General features: G+C 43.1%; 1 protein-coding gene across 1 annotated transcript; it reads left to right on the top strand.

The window, feature by feature from the left end:
* Nucleotides 1–5,421: 5,421 nt before the first annotated feature.
* Nucleotides 5,422–6,170, top strand: LOC148040318 (histone H4). Its single transcript, XM_087698274.1, has one exon. It carries the CDS (start codon nucleotides 5,506–5,508, stop codon nucleotides 5,815–5,817), a length of 312 nt encoding a protein of 103 aa, XP_087554400.1. The 5' UTR covers nucleotides 5,422–5,505; the 3' UTR covers nucleotides 5,818–6,170.
* The last annotated feature ends 19,605 nt before the right edge of the window (nucleotides 6,171–25,775 follow it).

Below are 25,775 nucleotides of genomic sequence, written 5' to 3'. Positions count from 1 at the left end.
TAAACTTAACACCTCCTTCTAGCATGATAAAAGTTTTATGGATGAGGTAAAAAAAGTTTGGATAGATATTGTCGTTTGATTTGTTCCATAGTCCACCTAAGGTGGCCCTATCTTTGCTCCAATGTTCTCGCATGACAATGTTTTTTTTGTATTGAAATCCATGAAGAAATGAAAGTCTCTAGGTCTCAACGATTTTATTGTTTAACCCTTCTTGGTTATTCAAAAAGAGTGCATTGGGGATCTTTGTGGTTCTGCACAATCATGTCATGTTGGCTGCAAAAATAGATAAGCTCATCAATGGGTGTGTCATTGAATTAATTTCCAAAGTTCGAAAGTTGAGGCTCCCAAATCATTTGGGGCCCATTATGAGGCTCAACTTGTCCTACAAAATTTTGGCCAATGCGTAGGCTTATGGAATTAAGTTCTTGCTATCAAGGGAGGTCAAGAAGCAATCTTACTAAATATGGATGTGTACAAAGCATATGATAGGGTGAGGTGGGACTTCATTTTGGAAGTATTAATAAGAGTTTGTTTTGGTGAAGGGTTTTGTAGGTTGATTAAGCCAATGTTTACCAACGCTTCAACTAAAGAACCTATTAATGGTTTACTTTTTGAGGGCTTCACCTTAAGGTGCTCAATTCATCAAGGTTTTCCGATTGCTCCACTCGTGTTTGCCTTAGTTATGATCCTCTATTGAGGAAACTTGATAAAACAATAAGAATTTATTGCCTACATTGGTTGAGAATCTAGAACGATTAGTATTCTTCTATGATAACCCCAACCTATTGTTGGTGGACAAAGGTTATATGGATACCTCTTTGGCCCCATACTCTAATTTCTCTATTGTTTCTAGGTGTATTGTGAGTAAATAGAATTGAACCAGTGTTCTTGAGTTGGAAGGATTTGTCCTAGTGGTTGTTGGAAAATGGTATTAAATTGATACAAATAGCCAAGCATTTCGATAGTTTGGATGTCCACTAGAGGTAGGTGTAGTGCTTAAGTAGTGCTTTTATTAGCCCTATCAGTGTTGATTTCAATAAAGAATCCTATGGTTGGATCCTAAAAGTAGATAATTGCTATTGAAATATATTTCCTTTGGACCCAATCGCTGCTTTGAAGAGGAGAGTGGCGAGAGTCTACACTTGTACTCCTTCCCAAAGGCTAAATTTGTGCTTATAGCATGTTATGATGAGCAAGATTCCAAATAAGGAAAATTTGAGCAACTTTAAAAGCATCTCCCTTGCTTATTTGTTTTGTGGAAGAAAAGCGAAGTTAGTAGCACATCTATTTTGGGTGTACATTTGTAATGGAAGTTATAGAAAGCTTTAGAGAGAGGCAATCTATTTACCAATTTTGGAATGAGACTGGTGCTTTTGGGTGACATAAAGAAGTTAAATGATGAAGCAATCAAATCTGAGAATGTGACAAAGTTGTCTTCTTAAGAGCTATTTGAAAAGCAAGGAAGGTTCTCCTATTTAGGAGAGTTAGGAATACTCTAGCAAAGGTCTGATTGGTGTCTTAAGGAAGTTGTAACCTTATTGTAAAGCATGAAAGGTTGTCCTAGTTTTAAGTGTGTTTCTAAGATGCTTAGGATAGTAATGCAGAGTTGTCTCTCACAATCATTTGGTTTGTCCTATGTACAAATGTAGTTTGCTCTTCTACATAGTTTGTATCTGATGGTTAGGCTCAAGTTATTCTCCTAGTTTAACACTTTTCTTTTCCACATTGAATAAAGAGGTTTTTGATTATGCATCAATGACATGTCTTCCTGTTGTGTAAGCATGGTCCTGCTATCACTCTTAAGGTTAATTTTTTCTCAAACCTCTTTTGTTTCTTCTTCTTATTCTTTCTTTAATTAAAGAAGCTTCCAAGTTGCTTGGTATTGGTATGTGTTCCTACTTTCTTTGCTTGCACCCTAGTCATTACATTAAGTAGAATTGGGATTGCTTCTTCATATAAATATTCAATTCTACAGAAACCTAAAGGCACAGATGGGATGATTGCACTACTAGTGGAAGCATTTTATTTCATGCAAATAGCATGCAGTGTGCAATGCTACATTTGGGGCATCTCAGTTCCACCTTGTCTCTATTAGCCTTTCTCTAGTCATTAACATGAGATGCACCCAGGGTGGCCACAAATCTAATCGGTCACTGCATCTGGAGGTTACGTGCCTCCAAACCCATGGCCCCCTTCCAAGCATCATCACTAGAATTGGTCTATTCTCCATAACGATTTCATTGCCCCCTTTATCATATGAGACATATGTTTTCAAAATATTATTGCAACCAAAAGAGACATATTTAGTACCTTGTTTCAATATTCATCATCACAACACTTCTTAATAGGGGGGAGAGAGAGAGAGAGTGTGTGTGTGTGTGTTATGGTACACTCTTTCAAACAAAGATACTTTGCGGTAGGAATAAATGAGAGATCTCGTACTTGCAACTTGAATAGGCACCATACTTAATAAGAACAAAAAGGAGCAATTTGCATTGCAATTATCAAAGATCTACTCGTGATTGCCATTCCTTTTCGCTCGTATAACATTTTAACTTATTGGTGTCCGTGTTTTGTACCCCAATCATAAGTTGTCCTAATGCACCTTATGAACTTTTAGGAGATGTCTTTTGAAGAAAACCACTTGGGTTGATGCCAATAACAAGAGATGGAGCGGTTCTCCTTGTGAACTTCTTGCTAGATGATGCCAGGAATGAGTACAAGGTGTTATTGGGAGAGGTGAGAGATGCTTTATTGTGTGGGGTAGAGTAGTACCCCTTCATCTCAGCCTCTCTTTTATAGTGCAAATGGATTCTCTGTATTGCTTAGCATGTATGATGAGGTCTTCGCCATCGTCTTATTGACATACACTGATATCATACAATTGAAAACTCGAAGCGTAGCCAAGCTCTGATACCTATGTTACGAAGCGGAACACGTGGCGAATCTAGCAAATAAAATCTCAAGCATAAACAACTTTATGACACACATAATAGAACTTACTGAAAAAATCTAACAAATCAAACATCTCAAATGTTAAATACAAACAACATTATAATATATAAGAGGATTTAAATAACTCAATAGATTGAGAAAAACAAGAGAAAAAAAACGCACGATTGGGCCCAATCTTCCCCATGGCAAAAGCCATGGTTTCCCGTCCTTAATTATATAGTATAATTTTACATGGATATTTGCATTCATATATTACATATAATTATAAAGAAAGTACAAATATCAATTGAAATACAGAGTTTTAAGAGTCAAGAGGTATCCTGTAACATGCTTGCTGCAATAAATTATGTGCTTTGAATCTTGACGTTTTGACATCATCATCGCGTTCGGAGCGTGCCAAAACCCCTAAAACGACTCTTGAAGCTCTGAATTCTGATTCTGGATAAGGGACAAACGAAAAAACTCAGTTTTCACCCTGTTTTCCTATTTTGCGCGCGATCCTGTTGCTTTTATAAAGAAAGCTAAAAAAGCCTTCTAAAACTTAACCACACTAAGAAAATAACAAGGTATTTCATAAAGAAAGCTTATTTTAATAAAAGCATATCTTAAATCTCATATTCTAAAATAATATACATTAAAAACAAATAATTTGATAGTACTAAGAACAATGATCTAATTATTACTAAAGAAGTTTAAACTTATAACTTACAAATAGAGTAATAATTTGAATAATACAATATCATATAAATACATAATATTATATATTATACTTAAGATAACTAATCATAACTTGCCATAATATATAATCATAATTATATATTATATCATAATCAACTGTGAAGCATTCACGATTGTTTATAAATAAAATAAACAAACAATAGTGAATACATAGGAGTCTTTCTTCAGCTACAAATAATTAAAATAGATTGGAACACTGTCCTAACCTTAATTTAATTCGAGTGCACACTCTAAACTCGTAAAGCTTAATTAATTAATATGAATTTTGCGGAATCACCCGCTGTGGAAACACCCACATGCACATTAATTAATAAAATGATCGAGAAGGACATGCGTCCCCGTCAACTTCTCGCACAAGGAATCCACCTTATGTACGAGCCCCGGTCAATAAATAAATTTTACAGGATTCCACCGTGACTATGCCTCCTAGCGACACTCAACCTCTCTTTTATTGCTTAGCATGTATGATGAGGTCTTAACCGTCGTCTTATTGACATAGATTGTATTGCTGATGCTAGTTGCCTAGTGTGTGCACACTAGAGAAGCCAAAAGCTCGAGTCCCTTATAACCTGTGTTTCTTGCATTGTGTTATACTTGTTGTTAATGCAATGGTAGTGGTGTTGATGCCCGATAGTTGTGTCCATGCGGTTCTAAGGGTAGGTGGAGACAAAGCCATCTAGACCACATTTCCTTTGGTTTCTGTGGGAAAACACAATATAGCCGGACATTTGTATTGTAAGTTCTTAGCTTTGGTGGCTTGCTTCATGTGGCATGAGTTGGTGAGCTCTCATGAAACTAGAGTTTGAATCCTACGGTTCTCGCCTCTTCATATGCAAAGAAGGCGAAGTCCTTGTCCACCCCTTCAAGGTTGGATGCGTCTAGCTCCTAATGGACATCATGTTGACCAATCGTTAAAATAAAAAAGGTGCATGTATAATGTTTTAAATATGATGGTCTGCTCAATCTGAACCCGGGCGAAGGAGCTAGTGCTAGGGCAAAGGGGCCAATAGATTGTCATTTAACAATCCTTCATTATAAATATATATATTTTTCTAAGTGAGTTGCATAAATATTTTTTAATAATCAAACTATTTATACTATATAGAGCTCAAAGAAAAGATATTAAGATATTTTGATATTTTTATCAAGTAGCCTTAGGTACAAATGAAAGGTTCATAAAAGAGGGGCAGTGAGTGAGGGGCCAATGGAGTGACACTCGAGGATGAATTGCTTTAGGGTTTTACAAAATTTAAAATATAAAAAAATTTACATGACTTGATTGTTAAGCTCATCTGTAATTTTTAAAAATTCATATTATATTGTTAAGTGGCTAAAAAAGCTCCATCTTTCTTATAAAATTGTCACTCAATTGGGGTGGGGTGTGTTTTCCTTTTGGAAGGTGCTACTTTATTGGCCCCTTTACCCTATACTCTTTCTTGAAATGACATGGCACTATCGGTGTGCCAAGGTGGAAGCTCAAGTTACGTTAGGAGGAGGAACAAGGGGTTGGGGAGGTCGCGGCCCTACGACCTTACCGATCGATGTCCTGTTTGAACTTTCGGGCTCCCGCCTGTGGAACGACCTTTTTCTCGAGAGCCTGGGACCGTCGATCGGGGGCAAGGATCGGAGGGTGTGGGGCTCGTGGAGGAGGGATCGAGAAAGGGATCAGCAAGGAAGATAAAACCACTTACATGGAGAAGAGAGGCTCGTCACATTCGCAGTTCTCATCGCTATCCCTCTCTTGTCGAGGTCTTGTAGGTAGGCATTCACCCTGAGCGCCGGCAGTAACGCAGGCGGGGAGGGCGGGAGAAGATGTCGGGGCGGGGCAAGGGCGGCAAGGGCCTGGGGAAGGGCGGCGCCAAGCGGCACCGCAAGGTCCTGCGCGACAACATCCAGGGCATCACCAAGCCCGCCATCCGCCGCCTCGCCAGGAGGGGCGGCGTCAAGCGCATCAGCGGCCTCATCTACGAGGAGACGCGCGGGGTCCTGAAGATCTTCCTGGAGAACGTCATCCGGGACGCCGTCACCTACACCGAGCACGCCCGCCGCAAGACCGTCACCGCCATGGACGTCGTCTACGCCCTCAAGCGCCAAGGCCGCACCCTCTACGGCTTCGGCGGCTAAGCCAGGCATCGAAGACGGGGGAAGCGCCCGCCACAGCGACACGGGCAGCTTTTCCGTCACCGTCTCTCGTCATGCTCTTCTTATCTGGTGTTTCTTTAACACCACCAGGCCAAGCAGAGCTTTTTATCTCAACTCCTATTGAAATGATGTACCTGTGGTTGTACTGAAAAGGAAAATCTCGTTATCAGTCATGTCTTCTCATTGGCCGGCGTGCCGGCTTCCGCGGGATCATTGGCTTTGAAAAAACGAAGAACTGCTCAGGTTCAGATGCTAATGGATGCATATAGTTTCATAAGCTATTGCAACATCAAATATCAATTCGATGGGTTCACTATGAAGGCTTCATTTATGCATGATTATATGTAATGCTGCAGTTTGTATAAGCCATGGGCCTTACATATGCTTTGGCAAGTATGAAGAAAGTTAGGCTATAGTTAAAACTACTTGAGAGGGGAGGCTAGAAAGTATTTGAATACCTATTCTCATAAGAATGCCTTTGCAAAGCAAAACGTGGTGGTCCTAGATAGCTCTTGGTTTAATCCCCCTTAAACTAAAAGCTTTTGGGAGAAGGCCACCATTACAATATCCCTAGCCCACCAAGGATATTGGGGAAGGCTAGATAGGTGGTACAACATAGGGGAAGGGAACTAGTAGCCCACCAAGGATATTGGGCAAGGCTAGATAGGTGGTACAACATAGGGGAAGGGAACTATTTGCCATTGATAGTCAACATGGAACTAGATAGTCAACATGGAACTATTTGCCATTGATAGTCAACATTGATAGTCTTCTTTCTTGTGTTGTGTGGTGTAGTCTTGGATTTGACCAACATAATGTGATTAGAGGCCATGGAAACATCCAAAGGCCCCTTATGCACATCTTGTTTGTTTGATCTTGGATTGGACTAACAAATTGTGATTAGGGTCCATGATGGTATCCCAAAACCCATAATTGCATTTGATGGGAATATGACAATAAGATCAAGGGGATATCTCCATGTCTCAACTTGTAATCATGATGAGTGGGTTCAGTTAAGGATAGTGCTCAAATCATATTGACAAAATGTTATGATGGGCCATGAGGATATTCCAAAAACCCCTATTGCATTGTTGGTCTAATCTCACATTGGATCAACATAGTGTGGTTAGTGACTGTGAGGATATCCCAAAATCCTTTATCACATAAGTCTTGAATCAAACCTTGACAATGCAACTGGGGGTAAGAAGGGGGTTCTAAAACCCATCATTGCATTGTGTTTGGTAATGTTTTTTTCTTATCGAACCAACGTAATGTTATTTGGGGCTACAAGGATATTTCACGATTGCAGTGCTTGTTGATATGATTGTCCATGACTTGCTATAGATGGATTATGTCGAGAGATTAAAAACGGAGCCTCAACAACCTAGGACACTCGAAGCAACATCACAAAAAGTTTTGTTTTATTTCCTAAGATAAGCGAGGCCACATCACAAAAAATGTCATGTGTCGTTTCAATCAACACGGCCTCCATTCATAGGTGTCAATGTTTCATCGCTACCTTGATGGAAGACTTGATTAAGGCTAGGTGTAAATGTTCTAAGGATTTTGAAAAGATATATGTGGAGCCTATGTATATATGTGCACCCTTAGTAAGGAGTAGGTGGAAACGTTCTCAGGATTATGAGAAGATATATGTGGAGCTTATGTATATATGTGCACCCGCAGTAAGTAGTAGGTGCAAACGTTCTAAGGATTATCAGATGTGCCAACCTTCCTACTAACGATTTTCAAGTACCATGTAGTGGGTGATCTAATTATTCGTCGACCTTTTGAACTTGTACGTTGTTGTTTGGCACTCTTAACGATCGATCGACTTCTAAAAACTATTCTTATCGAGTACCCTCGCAATACACATGCAATGTATACATGGGCTCTTTGAATTGGCATCCTTTGAAACATTGTACATATGTTTTAGAGTCTTGAGATTGCATGCTAAACAAGATAAACTCTTGATAATGGCATATCTAAAATGAGTCTAAAATTTAAGTATTTGAAGTGCCTATCACGTGCCTTCTTCCAATTGTTCATATCAAGTACCCTTGCAAAACGCATGTAATATATACATGGGCTCTTTGAATTTGCGACCTTTCAAACATCATACATTTAATTTCGGAGTCTTGAGATCACATGCTAAATGTCATTTTGGTTTGTATTGTCCCACGACTTCCAATCCAAGGTTCCTTCATTTCTTTACTCACTATATTTGGTTTGTACTATCCAAGGACTTCCAATCCAAGGGTTCTTTCATTTTTGTACTTGCTATATTTGTCTTGTGGAAGACCCAATGTGGGGTTTCAAAATTATTGGGTGCAACCTACATGTATGATAGGCACGTAACACTCTTTGATTGACATAACTAAATGGTTCATCAAAGTAATCCTCAAATAAGAGATCATTTACCAAGAAGGATCCCAAAGAAAATAAATCGCTTTCAAAATCGACATCATACTAATTTGGATTTTCCTTTGCAATGGATGGATCAACTGCCCTATTTATCAAGGCAATGATAACATGTTCTAACTTTCTCTCCTCATATGTTATTTGTCAAAGTCTAGCATAATTTTGAGGACATCGTCACATTCTTCTAGAGTCACTTCAAATTGAGCACATAAGATAATAAGGTGTCAAATATATTATCATATCTTACTGCGGACCACCTCTCTTGTTGATGCATAGCATGTAGCTTTGATATAAAACAGGGATTCAAGTCCATTAAATCTTGTCCATTCACTTTCTTTTGCATTCTTTTGAGTGATGTAATATTGATCCACATCTTCTAAAATCCTTCATATTTGATTGTCGTGAGTGACAAATACTTACATAACCTTTATCATATTATCATATCTTATTGTAGAGCACCTCTCTTATTGTTGCATAATATGTATCTTTGGTATGAAACAGGGATCTCGACTTTGGTAATATTGATTCACATCTTCTAAATTTCTTCACCTTTGACTGCGATGATAAGTTATAAATACTTACATAACCTTTACTTGATATCCCTATTTCATCCAATGGTGCTTGCATTTTGAGCAAGTTCTCTTGCATGAAGGGCCTTAATCTCCTCTTAAAAGGTAAAAGTAGTGGATGCATGAGGGAAAAATTGAAGTTGAAAGTGAAGCCAAAAGTGAGCAAGCATTTCAAAGTGAAAAAGCTAGAATGTCATGCACCCTTACGATAATTTGAAAAATTGAATTTAATGTATAGGACCTCGTGAACATTCCTTGTGATATCATTCACTTTGAATGTGTTTAGTCTTGTAGTAGGATCATCTGAGATTCTTCTTCTTATCTATTGAAGAGGACAAGGAGGGTTACCAAAGTTTTTATCTTTGTCATTCTTTCTATTTGCAAAGAAAGAAGCATCTTCTCCTTACAACTATCGTTTTGCCTTTTGTTGTAGTTCTTCCTTAGTTTTCTCTCTTGTAAGATCGAACAAAATTCCTCAAAGTTGGGTGGAGGAATTTTAACATGGATATTTAGGGAAGTAAGAAGACTATCAAATTTTGAAAGTTTCAAAGATATCTTGAAGCAAGATCATCATTTGGAATCGATATTCTAATAGCTCCTATCTAGTCTTTGAAGTCCTTGACCTTAATGAACTTTTTAGTAACTTAAGTGTCAAATATATTTTCAAGAGCCAATTGATTTTCAAGATTCTACTTCCTCATATTGTTTATGTTTTTAGAGACGTTCAACCGCCAAGACCCACGAACCGCTTATTGCTTCAAGCGTTCCAAGCCAAGCACTAATGGCTACCTTTCACATGGCCGACACACGATCCATCTCTACGAGTGTAGTGAGCTTACCTCCATGCCTGGCCTCCATGCTCGATTAAGTTGTCTCCTCTCTTGAGCACTTTAGTAGCTCCATGATCCAAGTACAAGCTTCAAGCGAGCTCCATCCTCAAGCTCCACGCTTCAAGCTCCATTGTCGCGAGCAAGACAAGAGAAGAGAAGAGAAAAGAAGAATAGAGGAGAAGATGGAGAGCTTTTCCACTATGGTCCCTCACCCTCACACACTCACTCTCTCACATTCTCACATTTCCTCTCTCAAGCACAAGCTCAAGCAAGCAAGAAGAAGAAGAAGAAGAAGAAGAAGAAGAAGAAGAAGAACTACTTTTGGCCATATATAAGAATGAGCTTCTCATTCACTTTTCAACTTTATATGCAAAACCCTAAATCCCTTTTGGGCGCCCCTTTTTTACATGGCAGCGGCTGTGGTTTAGGCCCTTTTTCCCATTGTCCTCTTATCTTCCTAGCTTCCTTCCTACCACCCATCTACCTTTACAATTTGCACGGGTGAGCACTCTTAAAATAAATCATGGTGTGCCTTACACTCTTTTACAAAAGCATTGACTTGCACTTTTTCTTGTGTGCCTTTCTTATTGATTCAGGACTTTTTTGCACTTCTTGTGTTTCCATATTTCTCTTAGTTCGCCTTCGTCTCTTGTTTCACTTTTTCCTTTGCCTTATCTTCTGCTTTAGATTTTTTCAATTTTCCACCTTGTTTGTCTGAGGGTTAACATTATCCCCTTCCTAAATGTTCATCCCTAGTATGCTGTATACGTCCTTTTTTGGGCATCGCTCGGTCTTGCAAGTTAAGGCTAGGGCCCTCTCCACCACCTCAGGGCTCAATTTCACCTCTACTTGGTGGGATTCTTTCCCTTTCCTGATTGTCACCATGCCATAGTTCCTTTCGGCATTGAAGCTCCTCAAAAATTTTGCACACTTTTCGTAGTTGACCGACCTTCTCTACATACTTCTGTAGGCTGCACTGGTCCATGAGCTATTTTATGGAGGCTCTTCCATGATGGCGTCTTCTAGGTTTATGGCGTGCTTGAATATGAATTGGGGCCCCTCATTTCTACCGTCAATCCATACTTAGCTTGCTCTTCCTCCGTGAATGGAAGCTTGCTACCTTTATCTTGCCCTCCCATTTTAGGTTCCTGTTATATATCATGGTTCACCACTAGTATTCTTGAGACATTTTCTTGCTGGAGGATAAACAAGGATTGATTACGCTTTTATGGAAAGAAGAACATGCTTTAAGCATAAAAAGAGAATTTTCCTTCGAGCAGTTCTATTTCTTTCTAAGACTTTATGACACTTTTCCTTAATGAGAAGAATCCCTCCTAGGATTAGTCATTTGAGTACAGTATGTTGCTACCTACTTTGGCACCTACTTTGGCAGAAGCCAATTGTAGAAATCCGGTTTGTATTCCAAGTGAGTATGACGATCGAGATTACGAGGACTAATGCATACTTGGGTAATGTAAGTTAGGACATCGGTTAGAAAATCACTCAAGTTGATGCGGCTAGCCACATGTAGCTCCTCTTCCGTAAGGATGCGATCAATGTATGTATGGGACAAGACTTGGTCGTCTAGGTGTTTGTGTCGAGTGATGCCCAAGACCCTAAACAAGGTTGGTGTGACATAAGTCGCAGGTCATACTCAGTCGTCTTGATGGCACGTTGTTGCTCAGCATTAGTCATTATTTGGCAACCCCCCTTCTCCCATTGGAGATATAGGTTATCCCATTTTTGTAGGAACAAGGAGTTAGAGTCAGCGAGGCGAGTAAGTTTCTCAATCTCAACGGTTGACACAGGCCTTTGGGGCTTGCGGTAGGATGTTATTAATCATCTGATGAATGCGCGCTCTTTTGAGATTTCACCATTATCGATCAACTCCTTTGAGACTTTGGGGGATGTTACGGTTATAAACTCTTTTTCTTCCCAAGTGTAGGATAAGGAATGAACCTCAAAGGCAAGGGGTTCATCAAGCAAGCCGAGGTCAAGTCTTTCGTAACTCCTATCAAACTTGGTAAAGGTGTTATCCAAGAGCTTGATGCAAGTCACCAAGTCATCTCCCGTATTCTTAGCAAGGTACGTGGTGACTGATATAAATGAACGTCGTTTGTAGGAAGGCTTAAGACCTGTTGGTGGTTGGGGTGGAATTGAGCTAGACAGTAATGGTTCAAGGGGTGGCGGACTAGGCAGTACTGGATCTAAGGATAACGCCGTAGTTTAATCCTCGTGTCCAGCGCTGCTTTGGGCTATTGAGGGTGGCTCGAGTGGCATGGACGGCACATTGCTTCCCTCTTGCGCAACCAATGGGGTGCCAAGTTCTCTGGAATTAGATGATTTTGGGATATTGAGTTGCCGTTTCGATCGATATATTGGTTGGGTTTTTTTTTACTGCAACCGTCACGGGTTCTGTGGGATTTGCAGCTCGGGTTTCCTGGGTGTTCCTTGCCTTAGCAAGAGTGGGGCTTTCTGGAGATGGGGGGTGGCATCTAGGATCTCTCATCTTGGGCACCCATGTCCAGGTGTTGCCTTGGTAGTATCCTTGGGCTCGCAATAGATCTTTGGGAATCCATCGCGGCTTGATTGTGTATCTATGTCGATAGCGTCGGATCGGTCGCTTAGGTTTTGAATGATAGTTGTTGGCCCTATAGGGCCGTGTTTGATTGCTGTGCGTAGGCCAATTTTTGGTGCCTTGTCACCCATTTAAGTGTGGGCTCTATGGTCTTGGGAATGGCCTTAGTTGGCGTTGGTTTTTTGCTTTCTTCGTGTTGGGGTTAACATTTACCCCCCTCCTAGACGAGTGCCAGTCCCATGGCACTCATTGTCGTAGGTAGCAGGTGGTAGCATGCGCCAAAGACTTGGGGGACAAGGACGCCTGGGGCGTGTCCTGGTGATCGGCACACGTGGGGGTTTGTTGGGGATACTGCCTAGGACGATTCTGTCTGGGCTTGTCGGATGTTGAGGGGGCAATTAGCGTTGGGCGTTGATGAAGAACGAATGCCACTTTCGTTGTGGTCGTCAACACCTGCAATTGAAAACCTCTTAGGTGGGCTCTCCCTAAGGGTAGTGCTAGTCTTCTGTATTGTGCACAAGACATATTTTATTAGTTTAGGAGACAGGTCGAACTCTAAGCAAGCTGAGAGTATTGTTCTGCACTTGAGGACCCAAACTGTGAATATAGTTCAGTGTAGGCATTATGTGAGTGTGGTGCTTGTGCATACTTAGATATTACTTAGTTAGAAGACTGGTCGGTGTGGTGCCTTGTAGAGCAAGGAGCTATGTTGGTGAAAAAATGTGTTAATGAGAAGATGGAATACACTTTTGAAGATTGCTTGGAGACATCGTTATGGGTACATGGAGGCAGTGGTATAAGGCATAATAGGAGTTCTACTCCTCATTATTCGAATAGTGGGTAAGGGTGGGTGGGGGGCGGGGGGCCTTATTAAGGAATTTTCGGCTTAGCAAGTAGCCCTTAATGTGGAGGCGGGTTTTGAGGGTGGTGGTAGAGAGAAAGGGGTGGTTGCACTGGGTGAATTTGCTGTCATTCATGTCTTCCAGCAGTGCACCACAGAAGGATGGCAAAAGAGCAGCACGCATCATGAGGCAAGTCATGGTGGTGCTGTCTATGGCATTGGGGTCAAAATAGAGGGGTGGAAGGTGGAGTTCTTGGGGTGCGGGTTCCTGGTGTACTAGGATCCTAATAAACCTAAGATAGTTACAAGTGGTGATGAATGCTGGGTCGGGGCAAGAGGTGAATTCGTTAAGGAATTTATCTATAGAGCTGTACAAGTTGGGAAGGGTGAAGAGGAGAGCGTTCCTATGGGAAGTGGTATTGGCATTATAAATGATGGGGAAGTCGAATCGGCCGTGGATGGACGGGTTGAAGTCCACTCCTACCCTTCGAGGATACGACATAAAGGTGGGGTCGTTCCTCTCTGAAGGGAGGGTGTTGCAAAATGCCATCCACGCTTCCAGGTTGACGTCAAAAATGCGCCTCCTCCAGGTGGGTTGGCAATTATAGCCTTCCACTGTGCGAGGTACCTGGAGGACTTTGTCTTGCCAAAACTCGCGGTCCTCGGCTCCCCAAGTAGTTGGGTGGGCCTCACGCTCTGCTAACCATTTGGCCTTGAGCCTGGCCCCCATGGCAATGACATCCTCCACCAACTGAATGGGCAGCACTCTATTCAAGGCGGTGGAAAACTCGAAGCGCAGATCAAAGGGGTCTCGGCTATACTCCTGCTGTTCCCAGATAATCATTTCGGCGCGGTATTCAGCAGGGGAGTCTTGGGTGCGCAGTGGAAGAGGGGCAGGCTGTTTCTGGACAGGTCTGGCCTTCAGCTTTCTTCTTGCCTTCTCCACCATCTCCTTTCTTCGGTTGGTTTGGGCCGCTCTTCGCTCGGCAGATGTGCCAGGGGGTGGCACTTCGGCTTGTTGTGATTGAGGGGGTGGTGGGACATATTCCTCTTCCTGAGGCCCCATGTCAAGCTCCGGTTCACCCCCTTCTGCTTGCTCGTCTTCCTGTGTTTTCTCCTCAGTGAACCCAAGGTTGTCCATCTCTTGTGCCGTCAGGCCTACTTGTGCCAGATATTTTCTCTGTTCTTCTAGGCTCTGCGGCGGGCCTCCTAGTTGTAGTGGTACGTGCAGGCCCGCTGTGAGAGCTCTGCGCGTAATGGTTAGCTTTCTCTAGCTGATCATTGGCTTCATTTGCTTCTGGTTGGGTGGCGTGGAGCAGCGTGTTGAGAAAAGTGCGCTGCTGAGCTATCATAGAGAGCTGGGCTGCCTCTGCCTGATTCTTAGCCAGTACCCTGTCTCCTTCGACCTTGGCTAGTCGGCGTGCTAAGTCCCGTACTCTCTGCTCGTTATGATTGAACCATTCTTTTGCCCTTCTCTCCATATCTTCCAGGCTTTCCCCCTGATGGAGGGTCATTGCCATGAGTTGTTGTTGTCGGGCTTCGAGCTCATGGTGCAGGCAGGACTGCTCTTGGTGTTCCTCTGCGATCTGCGCATTGAGTTGGTTCAGCTTTACCTGTATCCTGCGCACCTGTTCTGCCCTTAACTGATTCAGCTCTGCAGCCTCCTGTTTAATTTTCTCAAGCTGACTTTGCACTTCCAGGTTGGCTGCAGATAACTGGTCATTCTTGCGCTTGCTCATTCGAGCTATTCCTTCTCTTTTCTCCTTCGCTCCTTCTCTCTTTTTCCGTGCAGGGCTTTAGTCCGTTGCTCCGCCTTCCTTTTTGGTGTAGCCTGGGGTTCTCCCTCCTCGTCGGTGTCCGTTTCTATTTCATCAGACTGCTCTTCCATATGAGGCTGGGACTGCGACAGCGATTCGCCACTTTTCTCGTCATCTCCCTGTTTGTCTTCTCCCGCTCGTCCCTGCCCTATTGCTTCGTGGATGATCGCGGTGAGGGCACCTCCAAAACCTATGGTGGAGGCCTTGGAGGATGAGGCTTTGCGGGTTGATCGGGGTAAAGGGGATTCTCTTGCTACGGCCCTTCCTCCTGTTGCTAGGGCCTTTGCCGAAGCCTCAATTGTCTTTTTTACGAACCCGTTGAGGTTCACCTCGTCCAGTGATTGAGCAGCGATGCTTTCGAGTAGAGGTACATTGATTCTGGACATGATGCTATTGTACCGCTGACTCGAAAATATGGTATGCATCATCTTCGCTTGCAATTGAATCTCTTGATCGGGGATGTCTGCCAGGCTGACTCCGTCGTTGGTGTGGACCTTCACTTTGTCCATTCCCAACATGGCATAGACGTCCCTTTTTGGTTTCTTCTCCACCTTGTTTGGAAGCCCTAGTGCCCTTTCTATCAGTTCGGGGGTCAGTTCGACCTGCACTTGTCTGGTGGCTTCCCTGTCCCGCATCGTGATGGTGCCCTTGTTTCTGTTGAAGGTGCGCAGGAACTCGGCGCATAGGGTGTAGTTTATCCTCTGGCCCACTGCGTCCAGGTACCTTTGTAAGTGGCATTGCTCTATAATTCGTCGTGCCGTTGGTTCCTCAATGACCACGTCTTCCAGGTTGAATATGTGGCGGAATTTCAGCTGATTGAACGCTCTTGTTTCCACCGTGAGGCTGTACCGCACCTGTTCTTCCTTTGAGAAGGGGAGTTTGCCAGCTTTGTCTTGACTTGCCATGGTCGCCACCTGTACATTCAGTCAATTAACTTTTTAGTATTTTTTGGCAACCAATTTGCTGGACGACCACAATCATAGTAGATTTTATCGTTCATAACCCTAACTTTTCCTTTCAAACTTCTATCACCTACTTTTGTATGGCATTTTAATTTTGAGCCTTTTCATGCTTGGTTTACTTTTTAGTTTTAACCCCGTTTACTGCCCCATCCCCCTTGTGGAAAAGAAAAATCCGTCCCAAGATTGGAGGTTGTGGGGCCAAGGCGTTCATGTTTATTTGTGGAGGAGCCAATTGTAGAAGTTGGGATTATATTCCAAGTGTGCAGCGCAGTCCAGGTCACAGGGTCGGATGCCTACATGGGTGATGTACGTGAGGACATCCGTGAGCAAATCACCGGAGTTGACCCGACTTGCGATGTGGAGCTCTTCTTCTGTCAAGATGTTTATTTGTGGAGGAGCCAATTGTAGAAGTTGGGGTTATATTCCAAGTGTGCAGTGCAATCCAGGTCACAGGGTCGGATGCCTACATAGGTGATGTACGTGAGGACATCCGTGAGCAAATCACCGGAGTTGACCCGACTTGCGATGTGGAGCTCTTCTTCTGTCAAGATGCGGTCGAGATAGGGGTGCCCTAAGATATGATTTGACCTCGAAGAGTGGTTAACACTCGATACGAGGTAGGCACGACGTAGGTGGGATCATACTCGACCGTTTTGATGGCTCGGCATTGTTCCGCGTTGGTCATTATGCGGCATCCATCAACTTCCCATTTCAATCTAAGAGCGTACCACTGCTTCAAGAAGGGTGATTCCGTGTCTGCCAGGTGGGACAACCTTGCTTTCTCTTGGCTAGTGATGTCAGATGTCGTGCATGGGTCAAATGATGTGATGAGGCGTTGCTTAATGGCTTGCTCTTTGGAGACCTCACGAGCGAGCAGCTCAGCAGCGGCAGAGCAAGAAGCTTGTGCAAAGGCGAATTCAAAAGTCTCCCAAGAGCAAGGCATATTGCGCACGTCAGTTGCAAGGGGTTCTGCTAATAGTCCCAAGTCCAGGCGGTCATAGCTGAGGGCCAGTGCAACAAAGGTGGCATCGAGCTGTTTGATGTAGTCCACCACATCATCCCCTGTGTCCTCTGCGAGGTCAGCGACCAGCGTTAGGAATGACTTCCGTTCATAGGAGGGCTTAAGGCCGGCGCGGGTGGTTGGGGTTTGCTGGAGCTGGAGGTTCTGACAGTACAGAGCTGCAGCTGGGGGCCTGTTTGAGTCGGCAATTCGGGCGTTGGTTGGATGGATGGGTCGGGTTTGATCTTAGGGGCTATGCTACTGCGGTCAGCGGGGTTGCTGAGCTGCGGGTTGGGTTGGTTGGATAATGCCACCTGTGGTGATAGCCGTTGCTTGGGTCATTGGGCGTGTGTGACGCCCGTGGGTTGACTCGCAGAGGAGTCGGATGACTGGGGTGGGCCCTGCGATTCGTGGTCTTGAGGTGTCGGGGGACAAGGCCTTGAGATCGACGTAGAACTAGGGCTTGTGACAGTTGGGATTTTGGGGATCCACAGCGAGGCATTCCCCTCATAGTAGCCTTGTGCACGCAGGAGGACTTTAGGGACCCATATTTGTTTAATCACGCGGCGCTTGCGATGATGGCGTCTTGGTTTCCTAGGTTTAGGTTTGTAGGTGTTCCGCGGACACGCGCGTCTAGTTCTAGGCAGTTCTCGAGGCTTCTTAGGTACCCATTGCAAGCGAGTCTATTGGGGTTTTGCTTTGGGTGCGGCGGGCCGCGGTGCGTGGGGATCTGGGTGTGGTAGATATGCACGGCCCCCCTCCTTAGTCCTAGGTGCGGCTGTTTCTATCGGTGGCCCCGTGAGCGGTGATGGGGTTACGAGGCCCTTGTTGAAAGTCGTGACAATAGGCACGCTCCCGATCGTTAGGTGGATGCGTTGCGACTCATAATCAACATTGCAACGGGTCTGCGACTCATAATCAACATTGCAACGGGTCTGCTTTTTAAAAGTTCGCCCGAGCAATGACTCTGTGCTTGCATCCATGGCAATGGGTAAGACATAAAATAGCATGGGAATAGTTTCAGTCTCGATAGAAACGGCAACTCTGCATGTGCCGAGGATCGGGTAAGATTGAGCCCCGTATGGGTTCAATCTGGCTGTTGTGGGATGAAGTATTGGTGTGCCAAGCCGGGTCCAATGCTCATGCGTCAAAATGTTAAAATCCGCCCCCTCGTCAATCAGGGCGTTGAAGGAGCACGTCTGCTTGGCCGTGACCGTGATGCGGAGGTAGGTGGGTTCTACAGGCTCCTCCTCATTCTCGCACATTTTTGTAATTGTGACTACTCGTATTTTGACGGGTGGTTCTACCATTGGTGGTTCATGCAACGGATGAGTGGGCGGATAGTACTTCTTGATTCGGCTGGCATTGAAGAAGCCCATTCCCTCACCATCCAGTGTTTCCAGCTCGATATTACCAGTTCGGCTGATTGTGCGGACCTTAAAGGGTCCGAGACCTCTAAATTTCATCTTTTGCTTATGTCCTTTAACTGAGTAGAGGAGCATTAGGTCACCCTGCTCAAACTCTCGTTGCTTGACATGTTTGTCAAACCAACTTTTGCATCGGGCTTTCTCGCAGATAAGTGCGTGGGTGGCTAAGAGACGAACTTCTGACAGGCGTTCTAGCTCAACCAAGTGTTGCGTCCATGCTTCCTTCCCTTCCCATCGTTCTTGGAGTGCTATCCTCAGGCTAGGGACGAAGAATTCTACTGGGAGAATAGCTTCAATCCCATAGGTTAGCCTAAAAGGCGTTTGACCGACGGCCGTCTTATAAGCTGTTCGGTAGGCCCATAAGGCTGCCATCAACTTGTTATCCCAGTCACTTCGTGAGGCTGAGTCTACCTTGGTCAGGATAGTGATGAGAATTTTGTTGGTTGATTCAGCTTGGCCATTAGCCTGAGGGTAGTATGGTGAGGATTTGCGATGGATGATGAGAAAGGTGGATAGGAGATGGGCTATCACTTCGTTGATGAAGTGCGTTCCCTGGTCGCTAACCAGTTCGATGGGGCAACCAAAACGCGAGATTACTTGCTCCCATAAAAACTTGGCAGTCGTCCTAGCATCGTTTCTCCGCGTGGCTCTCGCTTCCGCCCATTTGGTGAGGTAATCCGTGGCCACCACGATGTACCTAGGTTGCGAATTTTGTGCCGCGGGGTTGATGGATCCTATGAAGTCAATCCCCCATTTTTCGAAGGGTTGGCGAGCGATAACAGGGGTTAACTCCATCTAATCTTTACGAACCGAGACCTTTGTCCGTTGACACTCGTCATAATGCTTGACAAATTGTGTGGCATCGTTGAAGAGTGTGGGCCACCATAGCTGGGACTGCAACACCTTTCGTGCTGTAGTGTCCTCGCTAAAGTGTCCTCCTGCAATACCGTTGTGCGCCTCTGAGAGAACATCGTGCATCTCATGCTCACATACGCATCTATGTAGCAATCCATCTTGCCCCAGCCTATAGAGCTGGCCTGCAATCAGCTGATAGGGCTGGATTTTCAGGATTAAGCGCCTAAGCCGTGCTCGTTCTATTGGTCATTCGGGCAGCCCATGCTCGAGCACTTGGACTATGTCGTCTACCCAGTATGGTGTCAGATCGGTTCTGAATAGGTCTCTTTCGCTGGACACATGGAATAAGTGGTTGTCCGGTAAGTCGTCCATGATGCCTTGTCCAGCAGCTTCTCTTGTGGGTATACGGGACAGATGGTCAGCCATGTAATGTTGTTTTCCCTTCCGTACCACCACTGAGAAGTCGAACTCTAGGAGCAGGAGAAGCCATCGAGCTATACGTCCTGTAGCGCAATGTTTGTTGACTAAATAGAGCAGGGCTTGATGGTCTACGAAGAAGGTGAAGGGGGTGGCCAGTAGGTAATGCCAGAACTTCTTCACGGCGAATACCATGGCTAATCCCTCCCTTTCCGTTGTCGAATAATTCATCTCTGTCTCAGTGAGTTGCCTGCTAGCAAAACTCACTGGGTAATCTAAGTTATGCTCACTAGGTTGGCACAGCACTGCTCCCACGGCAAACTTAGAGGCATCGATGTGTATGTGAAAAGTCGTAGTCCAATCTGGGGCTCGTAGTATAGATGCCGTTGTTAGGGCTTTTTCAGTTCCTCGTAGGCCCGTTGGCACGCTTCAGTCCACTCGAAGACAATTAGTAGTTTGTACAATGGCCTAGCGATCATCGCATAGTTCAGTACAAACCCCCCGATAGTATCCTGTGTGACCTAAGAAGCATTGAACTCCCTTGTAATTACTTGGGGGTGGAAGGTCCACGATGACCTTAACCTTCGAGAAGTTCGTGGCAATGCCATTCTTGGACACCACGTGTCCCAAGATGCATCCGTGCTTCACCCAAAACTGACATTTCAGGGGGTTGAGGGAGAGACGGTATAAGCGACATCGTTCAAAGACCGCGCGGAGTTTGTCGAGATGTTGGGTCCAGGCCGAGTGGACACACAGGTCATCGAGAAAGACCTCTAACTCCTTGCGAAGCATGTCCTTGAATATGGTGCACATGAGGCATTGAAAGGTGGCGGGGGCATTGGTTAGCCCGAAGGGCATGACTATGTATGCAAAGACGCCCCACTCAGTGGCGAAGGCGGTCTTGTGCCTATCTACAGGATGCACTTGCACCTGATTGTACCCCAAGAATCCATCCAGAAAACTGTAGGCTTCCTTACCTGCCACCCTCTCAAGCATGTGCTCGGTGTATGGTAAGGGGTAGTTGTCTCTCTTTGTAGCGGCGTTTACTTTCTTGTAATTGACGCACACTCGAATCTTGCCATTTTTCTTCATCACAATGACTATGGGTGACACCCAGTCTGTGTGCTCAATTTTGTAAATGAATCCGGCTCTCATCAGCTTGTCAATTTCCTCCTTGACAGCATGAGCATGCTTTGGATTCATGGGGTATGATCGCTGCTTGACCGGCGTTGCATCCGTTGTCATGGGTATGTTGTGAGTCACAACACTCGGATCTACCCCTTGTAGCTCATTTAAAGACCAAGCAAATACGTCCCGGTACTCCCGCAAAAGAGTGACAAGACTGGACTCTTCTTCCATGGTCAAGTCCTCGGCAATGAACACTGGTCGGGGTACTTCCCCTTCCAGGGCTAGGTTTACCTCCTTGACCTTGGCTCGCCCTTCGATTGGTTCGCGGGTGGTGCGTAGATCGGACGCAGATAGCTCACGTGGTGAATCCCGGAAGGTCCCCAAGAACAAAGTACTCTACTTTTTAGCACAAAAACCCATGTAAAAGCAAGCACGACAAGAGGCAAGAGACAAATTGGGTTCAATCTCCCCCATGCCTTGTGTGAGCGCTTCACAAAGCATGTATTTAATGTATATTTCCAATCTTCATGCTCAATAATAGCCCAATTACAAAAATATGATAAGCTTTTAGCTTTTGAGTTTGCTTTCTACCAAAAATAGGAAAATAAAGCTAATGGGCGGTGCCCATAGAGTCTGGCACGCCCAATCTCAATGTCCAAATAGAAATAACATATCCAGGCGCATAAGCGCATACAAAATAATAATAAATAATCGATGTCTCTATAGACATAACAAAATATAGGCGTGGCGCCTATCAAAATATAGTCTAAAGGTCGAAAACCCGCTAGACTCCAATGCTTTCCTCCGCCACTGCTGCTATCTCTACACATCAACTGAAGCATTCACAATCGTTAGTAAAATAACACAATTAAACCGACAAAAGTGAATACCTAGCAGTCTTCAGCTACATAAATAAATCAACTGGTTAGAAATAAATCCTAACCTTAATTTATTACGAGTGCGCACTCTAAACTCATAAACGTTTATTAATTTAATATGCATTTTGCGGAATCACCCGCTATGGAATCACCCATGTACACACTAAATTAATGAAACGCCCGAAAAGGACAGGCGTCCCCATCAACTTCTCGCACAAAGAATCCTCTTTGCGTATGAGCCCCGGTCATCTGAGTTTACGGAATCCACCGTAAAACCTCACGGAATCCACCGTGGAATATGCCTCATGGCATCATACCCCCGGGGTGGGATAGCAATTGACCTCAATTGCTATTAGCTCAATGTGGAGCTAACAGAGTGGGGAAAGCATTTAAGTCTCTAGCGTGCATCCATTGTGCTTCCTCTACAGGATGGTTCTTAAATTTTACTAGATATCTAGAATACCTTCGGCCAGTTCTAGTGGTCATGTAGTCAGTGTCTATAATGGCTTCTGGTTCAAGTATTTCAGTCTCTTCTTCTAGTAAAGGTGGGTTTTCATAGACAGGGTGGATAGGTAATTGTCCTCTAAATGGTCTCAATAAACTAATATGAAATGTATTATGAATTTTCCAATGAGATGGCAGTTCTAACTTGAATGCATTGTCATTAATCTTATGAATGATTCTAAATGGTCCGTAGAATCTAGGAGCTAATTTGACAACTGGATGTCTGTCTACACTTTGCAGTCTACGCTTTTCTATTCTAAGCCAAACATAATCATCAACTTTGAAATTTATGGCTTGTCTTTTCTTGTTGGCTTGTTTGGTATATGATTGTTGGGCTTTAGCAATCATATCCTTTACCTCATCAAAAATAGTGTTATGCATAATAGCAATATCATCGGCACTTTGTATTCTATTAGACAAAGATGCAACAGGTGTAGATAATCTATATCCATAAATAACTTCAAAAGGTGCTTTCTTTGTAGATGTGTGCGGTGTATTGTTATATGCAAACTATAATAAATGTAAATGAGTATCCCATGTCTGAGGTTTAGAGATAGTGTATGCACGTAAAAGATCTAGAATGGTGCTATTTGTGGCTTCTGTTTGTCCATTTGTTTCTGGATGAAATGCAGATGAGAAATCAATCTTTGTGCCTAGATTTGCAAACAGTGTAATCCAAAAATTATTACAAAATCTAGAATCTCTATCTGAAATAATCACTTTCGGCAATCCATGGTTAGTAAAAACAGTTTTCAAAAATAACTGTGCTGCTTGTGATGCTGTTAAAGTTTTCTTATATGCAATGAAATATGCTTGCTTACTAAATCTATCTACAATTGTCCAAATCATGTCATGGTTAGATTTAGTATTTGGTAAACCAGTGATGAAATCCATAGATATATGTTCCCAAGGTTTAGATGGAATAGATAAAGGCATTAATAGTCCATACTGTTTACCATGATGTCTCTTTATTCTTTGACAAATCAAACATTCAGAAACAAAATTAGATACATCTGCATCCATATGCGGCCAATAAAAATCTTCAGTTAACATGCGTAATGTAGAAATGATACCTCTATGACCTTGATATGGGGGACAATGAATTTCATTCAAAACAAAAGATCGGAATGGAATAGTAACACACAGTCTCTTTTCAAAGAACATAAATCCATCATTATATGACAATGAATCAACATGAATGAAATTATTTTGAACTAATTTTTGCCAATCAGAATGAAAAGTAATATCCTGGTGATATGTGTCTTTCATAGCAATCAAAGAATCAAAAGATATGATAGAAATATTATGAATTGCAGGTCTTCTACTCAATGCATCAGCAACTACATTTTCTTTTCCAGGTTGGTATTGAATGATAGGATGGAAACTTTGAATTAATGAAGCCCATTTGATATGATGGTCAAAAATTTGGGGTTGGCTAAGTAGATGTCTAATGCTTTGCTGGTCGGTCTTTATCATGAATTCTGAACCCATTAAATAATGCTTCCATTGTTTTAATGCTTGGACAACTGCTAAGAGTTCCTTGTCATAAGTGGAATATTTAAGCTCAGAGGGTTTCAGCTTAGAACTAGAATATGCTATTGGATGGTTGTCTTGCATTAGCACGGCTCCTATTCCTGATCCGCTAGCATCGGTCACAACTAGAAAGAATGGTCTGTTAAAGTCAGGCAATTGTAGAACAGGGGCATTGGTTAATGCACGTTTGAGTAAATCAAAGGATTTCTGCTGGTTTTCAGTCCATTGATAAACAATGCCTTTCTTAAGAAGTTTGGTCAATGGTAAAGCAAGTAATGAGAAATTACGTACAAACTTCCTATAGAAACTAGCAAGACCAAGGAATGAGCGTAATTCATGTACATTTTTAGGAATAGGCCAATGCAATATTGCATCAATTTTCTTAGGATCAACTTTTATTCCTTCTTTTGATACAATATGACCTAGATATTCTATTTCTGTCTTAAAGAATTCACTCTTGTCAGGATTTGCAAACAATTGATTTTCTTTCAATAATTGAAAAACTAATGATAAATGCTCATAATGCTCTTTTTCACTTTGACTGAACACTAAAATATCATCAAAGAAAACAATCACACAATATTGATATTTTAGAAAAATACGGTTCATCATTCTACTGAAAGTGGCAGGTGCATTAGTTAATCCAAATGGCATGACTAAGAATTCGTAATGGCCAAACTGTGTCCTGAATGCAGTCTTAAATATGTCGGATCTATCTAGCCTCACCTGATGATATCCAGACTTAAGATCAATTTTACTAAATATAGAAGATCCTTGCAGTTTGTCCATAAGGTCATCAACTCTAGGTATAGGATACCTATTCTTTACAGTGATCTTGTTTAATGCTCGGTAGTCAATACACATGTGATAAGTATTATTTTTTTTCTTGACTAAGAGCACAGGTGCACCGAATGGAGAACTGCTAGGTTGAATTAAGCCTCTATTTAGTAATTCTTCAACTTGACTCTGGATTTCTTTTTGCTCTATTTGATTGTGCCTATATGGGGCTTTGCAAGGTGGTTGTGTGCCAGGTATTAGGTCAATCTTATGGTCTTCTGGACGTGATGGAGGTAAACCTGGTGGTAGGTCTTCTGCAAAACAATCCTTAAAATATGCGAGAAATTCCTTATGCTTAGGGTGCATATGAGTTTCTTTTGCGTGCAATTCATTCACCCAAATGAGATATAATTTAGTATTCTTGCGTAGTGCACGTTTTGCTTGAGTATGCGAAAGCAGTGGAAACATATGAGAGGCATGCATACCAAATAATGTAATAGATTTTCCTTGAAAATTTATATTCATTGTGTGTGTGGAATAATCTATATTGGGATTATGTTGGTGTCTTCATGGCATTCCTAGAATAATGTCACTTGACTGTAATGGGGCAACTAAGAAATTTCTTCTTTCAATGTATGGACCAATTTGAATTTCTAAATCTTGAACTTCTTGTGTGCCATTGTACCTAGTGCCTAAAAATGCAGCTTTTATGCGATAGTGCGTAGGTACAGTATGCAGTTTCAATTCCTTTACCAATTTTGCTGAAATAAAGTCATGGGTACTACCGTCATCATGCAATATAGTTCTTTCTTTTCCATGCACCATACATTTCATAGTCAACAATGAATGTGAAGTAGGCATACCTGGTAAAGTGTCGGAAGTAGTAGTAGGATAATCTTCTTCTTCAGTGAAATCCGGCATATCCTCATGCTCGTCTTCGTCCATAGCTCCAAGGTAGTTGATATGTGCTGATGGCTTCTTTGAATGACAATTTGCTGCGAGATGCCCTGGCTGGTGACACTTGTAGCATACGATGGGCTTGGCTTTGGTCACATTATTTGCAATGGCTGGGAGTCTGGGTATATTTGGATTTGCTTGTGGAATAGGCTTAGGATTTGGATTGACATTGGATGGTAATGCAGGTGGTTTAGGCCAATTCTTGCGGAAAGATGGTGATGAGAAACGACCTGGATTAAATCTTCTGAAATTGGAATTGAATTGTTTAGATCCATAATTACCGTTTGCTTGGAATGGCTGTGGTCGTCGATCTCTTCCGCGTAACTTATCTTCAGTGTCGTGAGCTAAGGAGATGGCGTCTTCAAGGGTAGCGGCTTGAACATGTTCACTTCAGCGTAGTAATGTCCAAGAAGTCCAGACATATACTTCCGCTTATGTGTCGTTTT

This window comes from Lygodium microphyllum, chromosome 2 (assembly GCF_053477565.2).
Source record: "Lygodium microphyllum isolate KBCC chromosome 2, Lygodium_microphyllum_v1.1.10, whole genome shotgun sequence".
Taxonomy (NCBI): Eukaryota; Viridiplantae; Streptophyta; class Polypodiopsida; order Schizaeales; family Lygodiaceae; genus Lygodium; species Lygodium microphyllum.
This window is presented reverse-complemented; position numbering and strand designations above follow the sequence as displayed.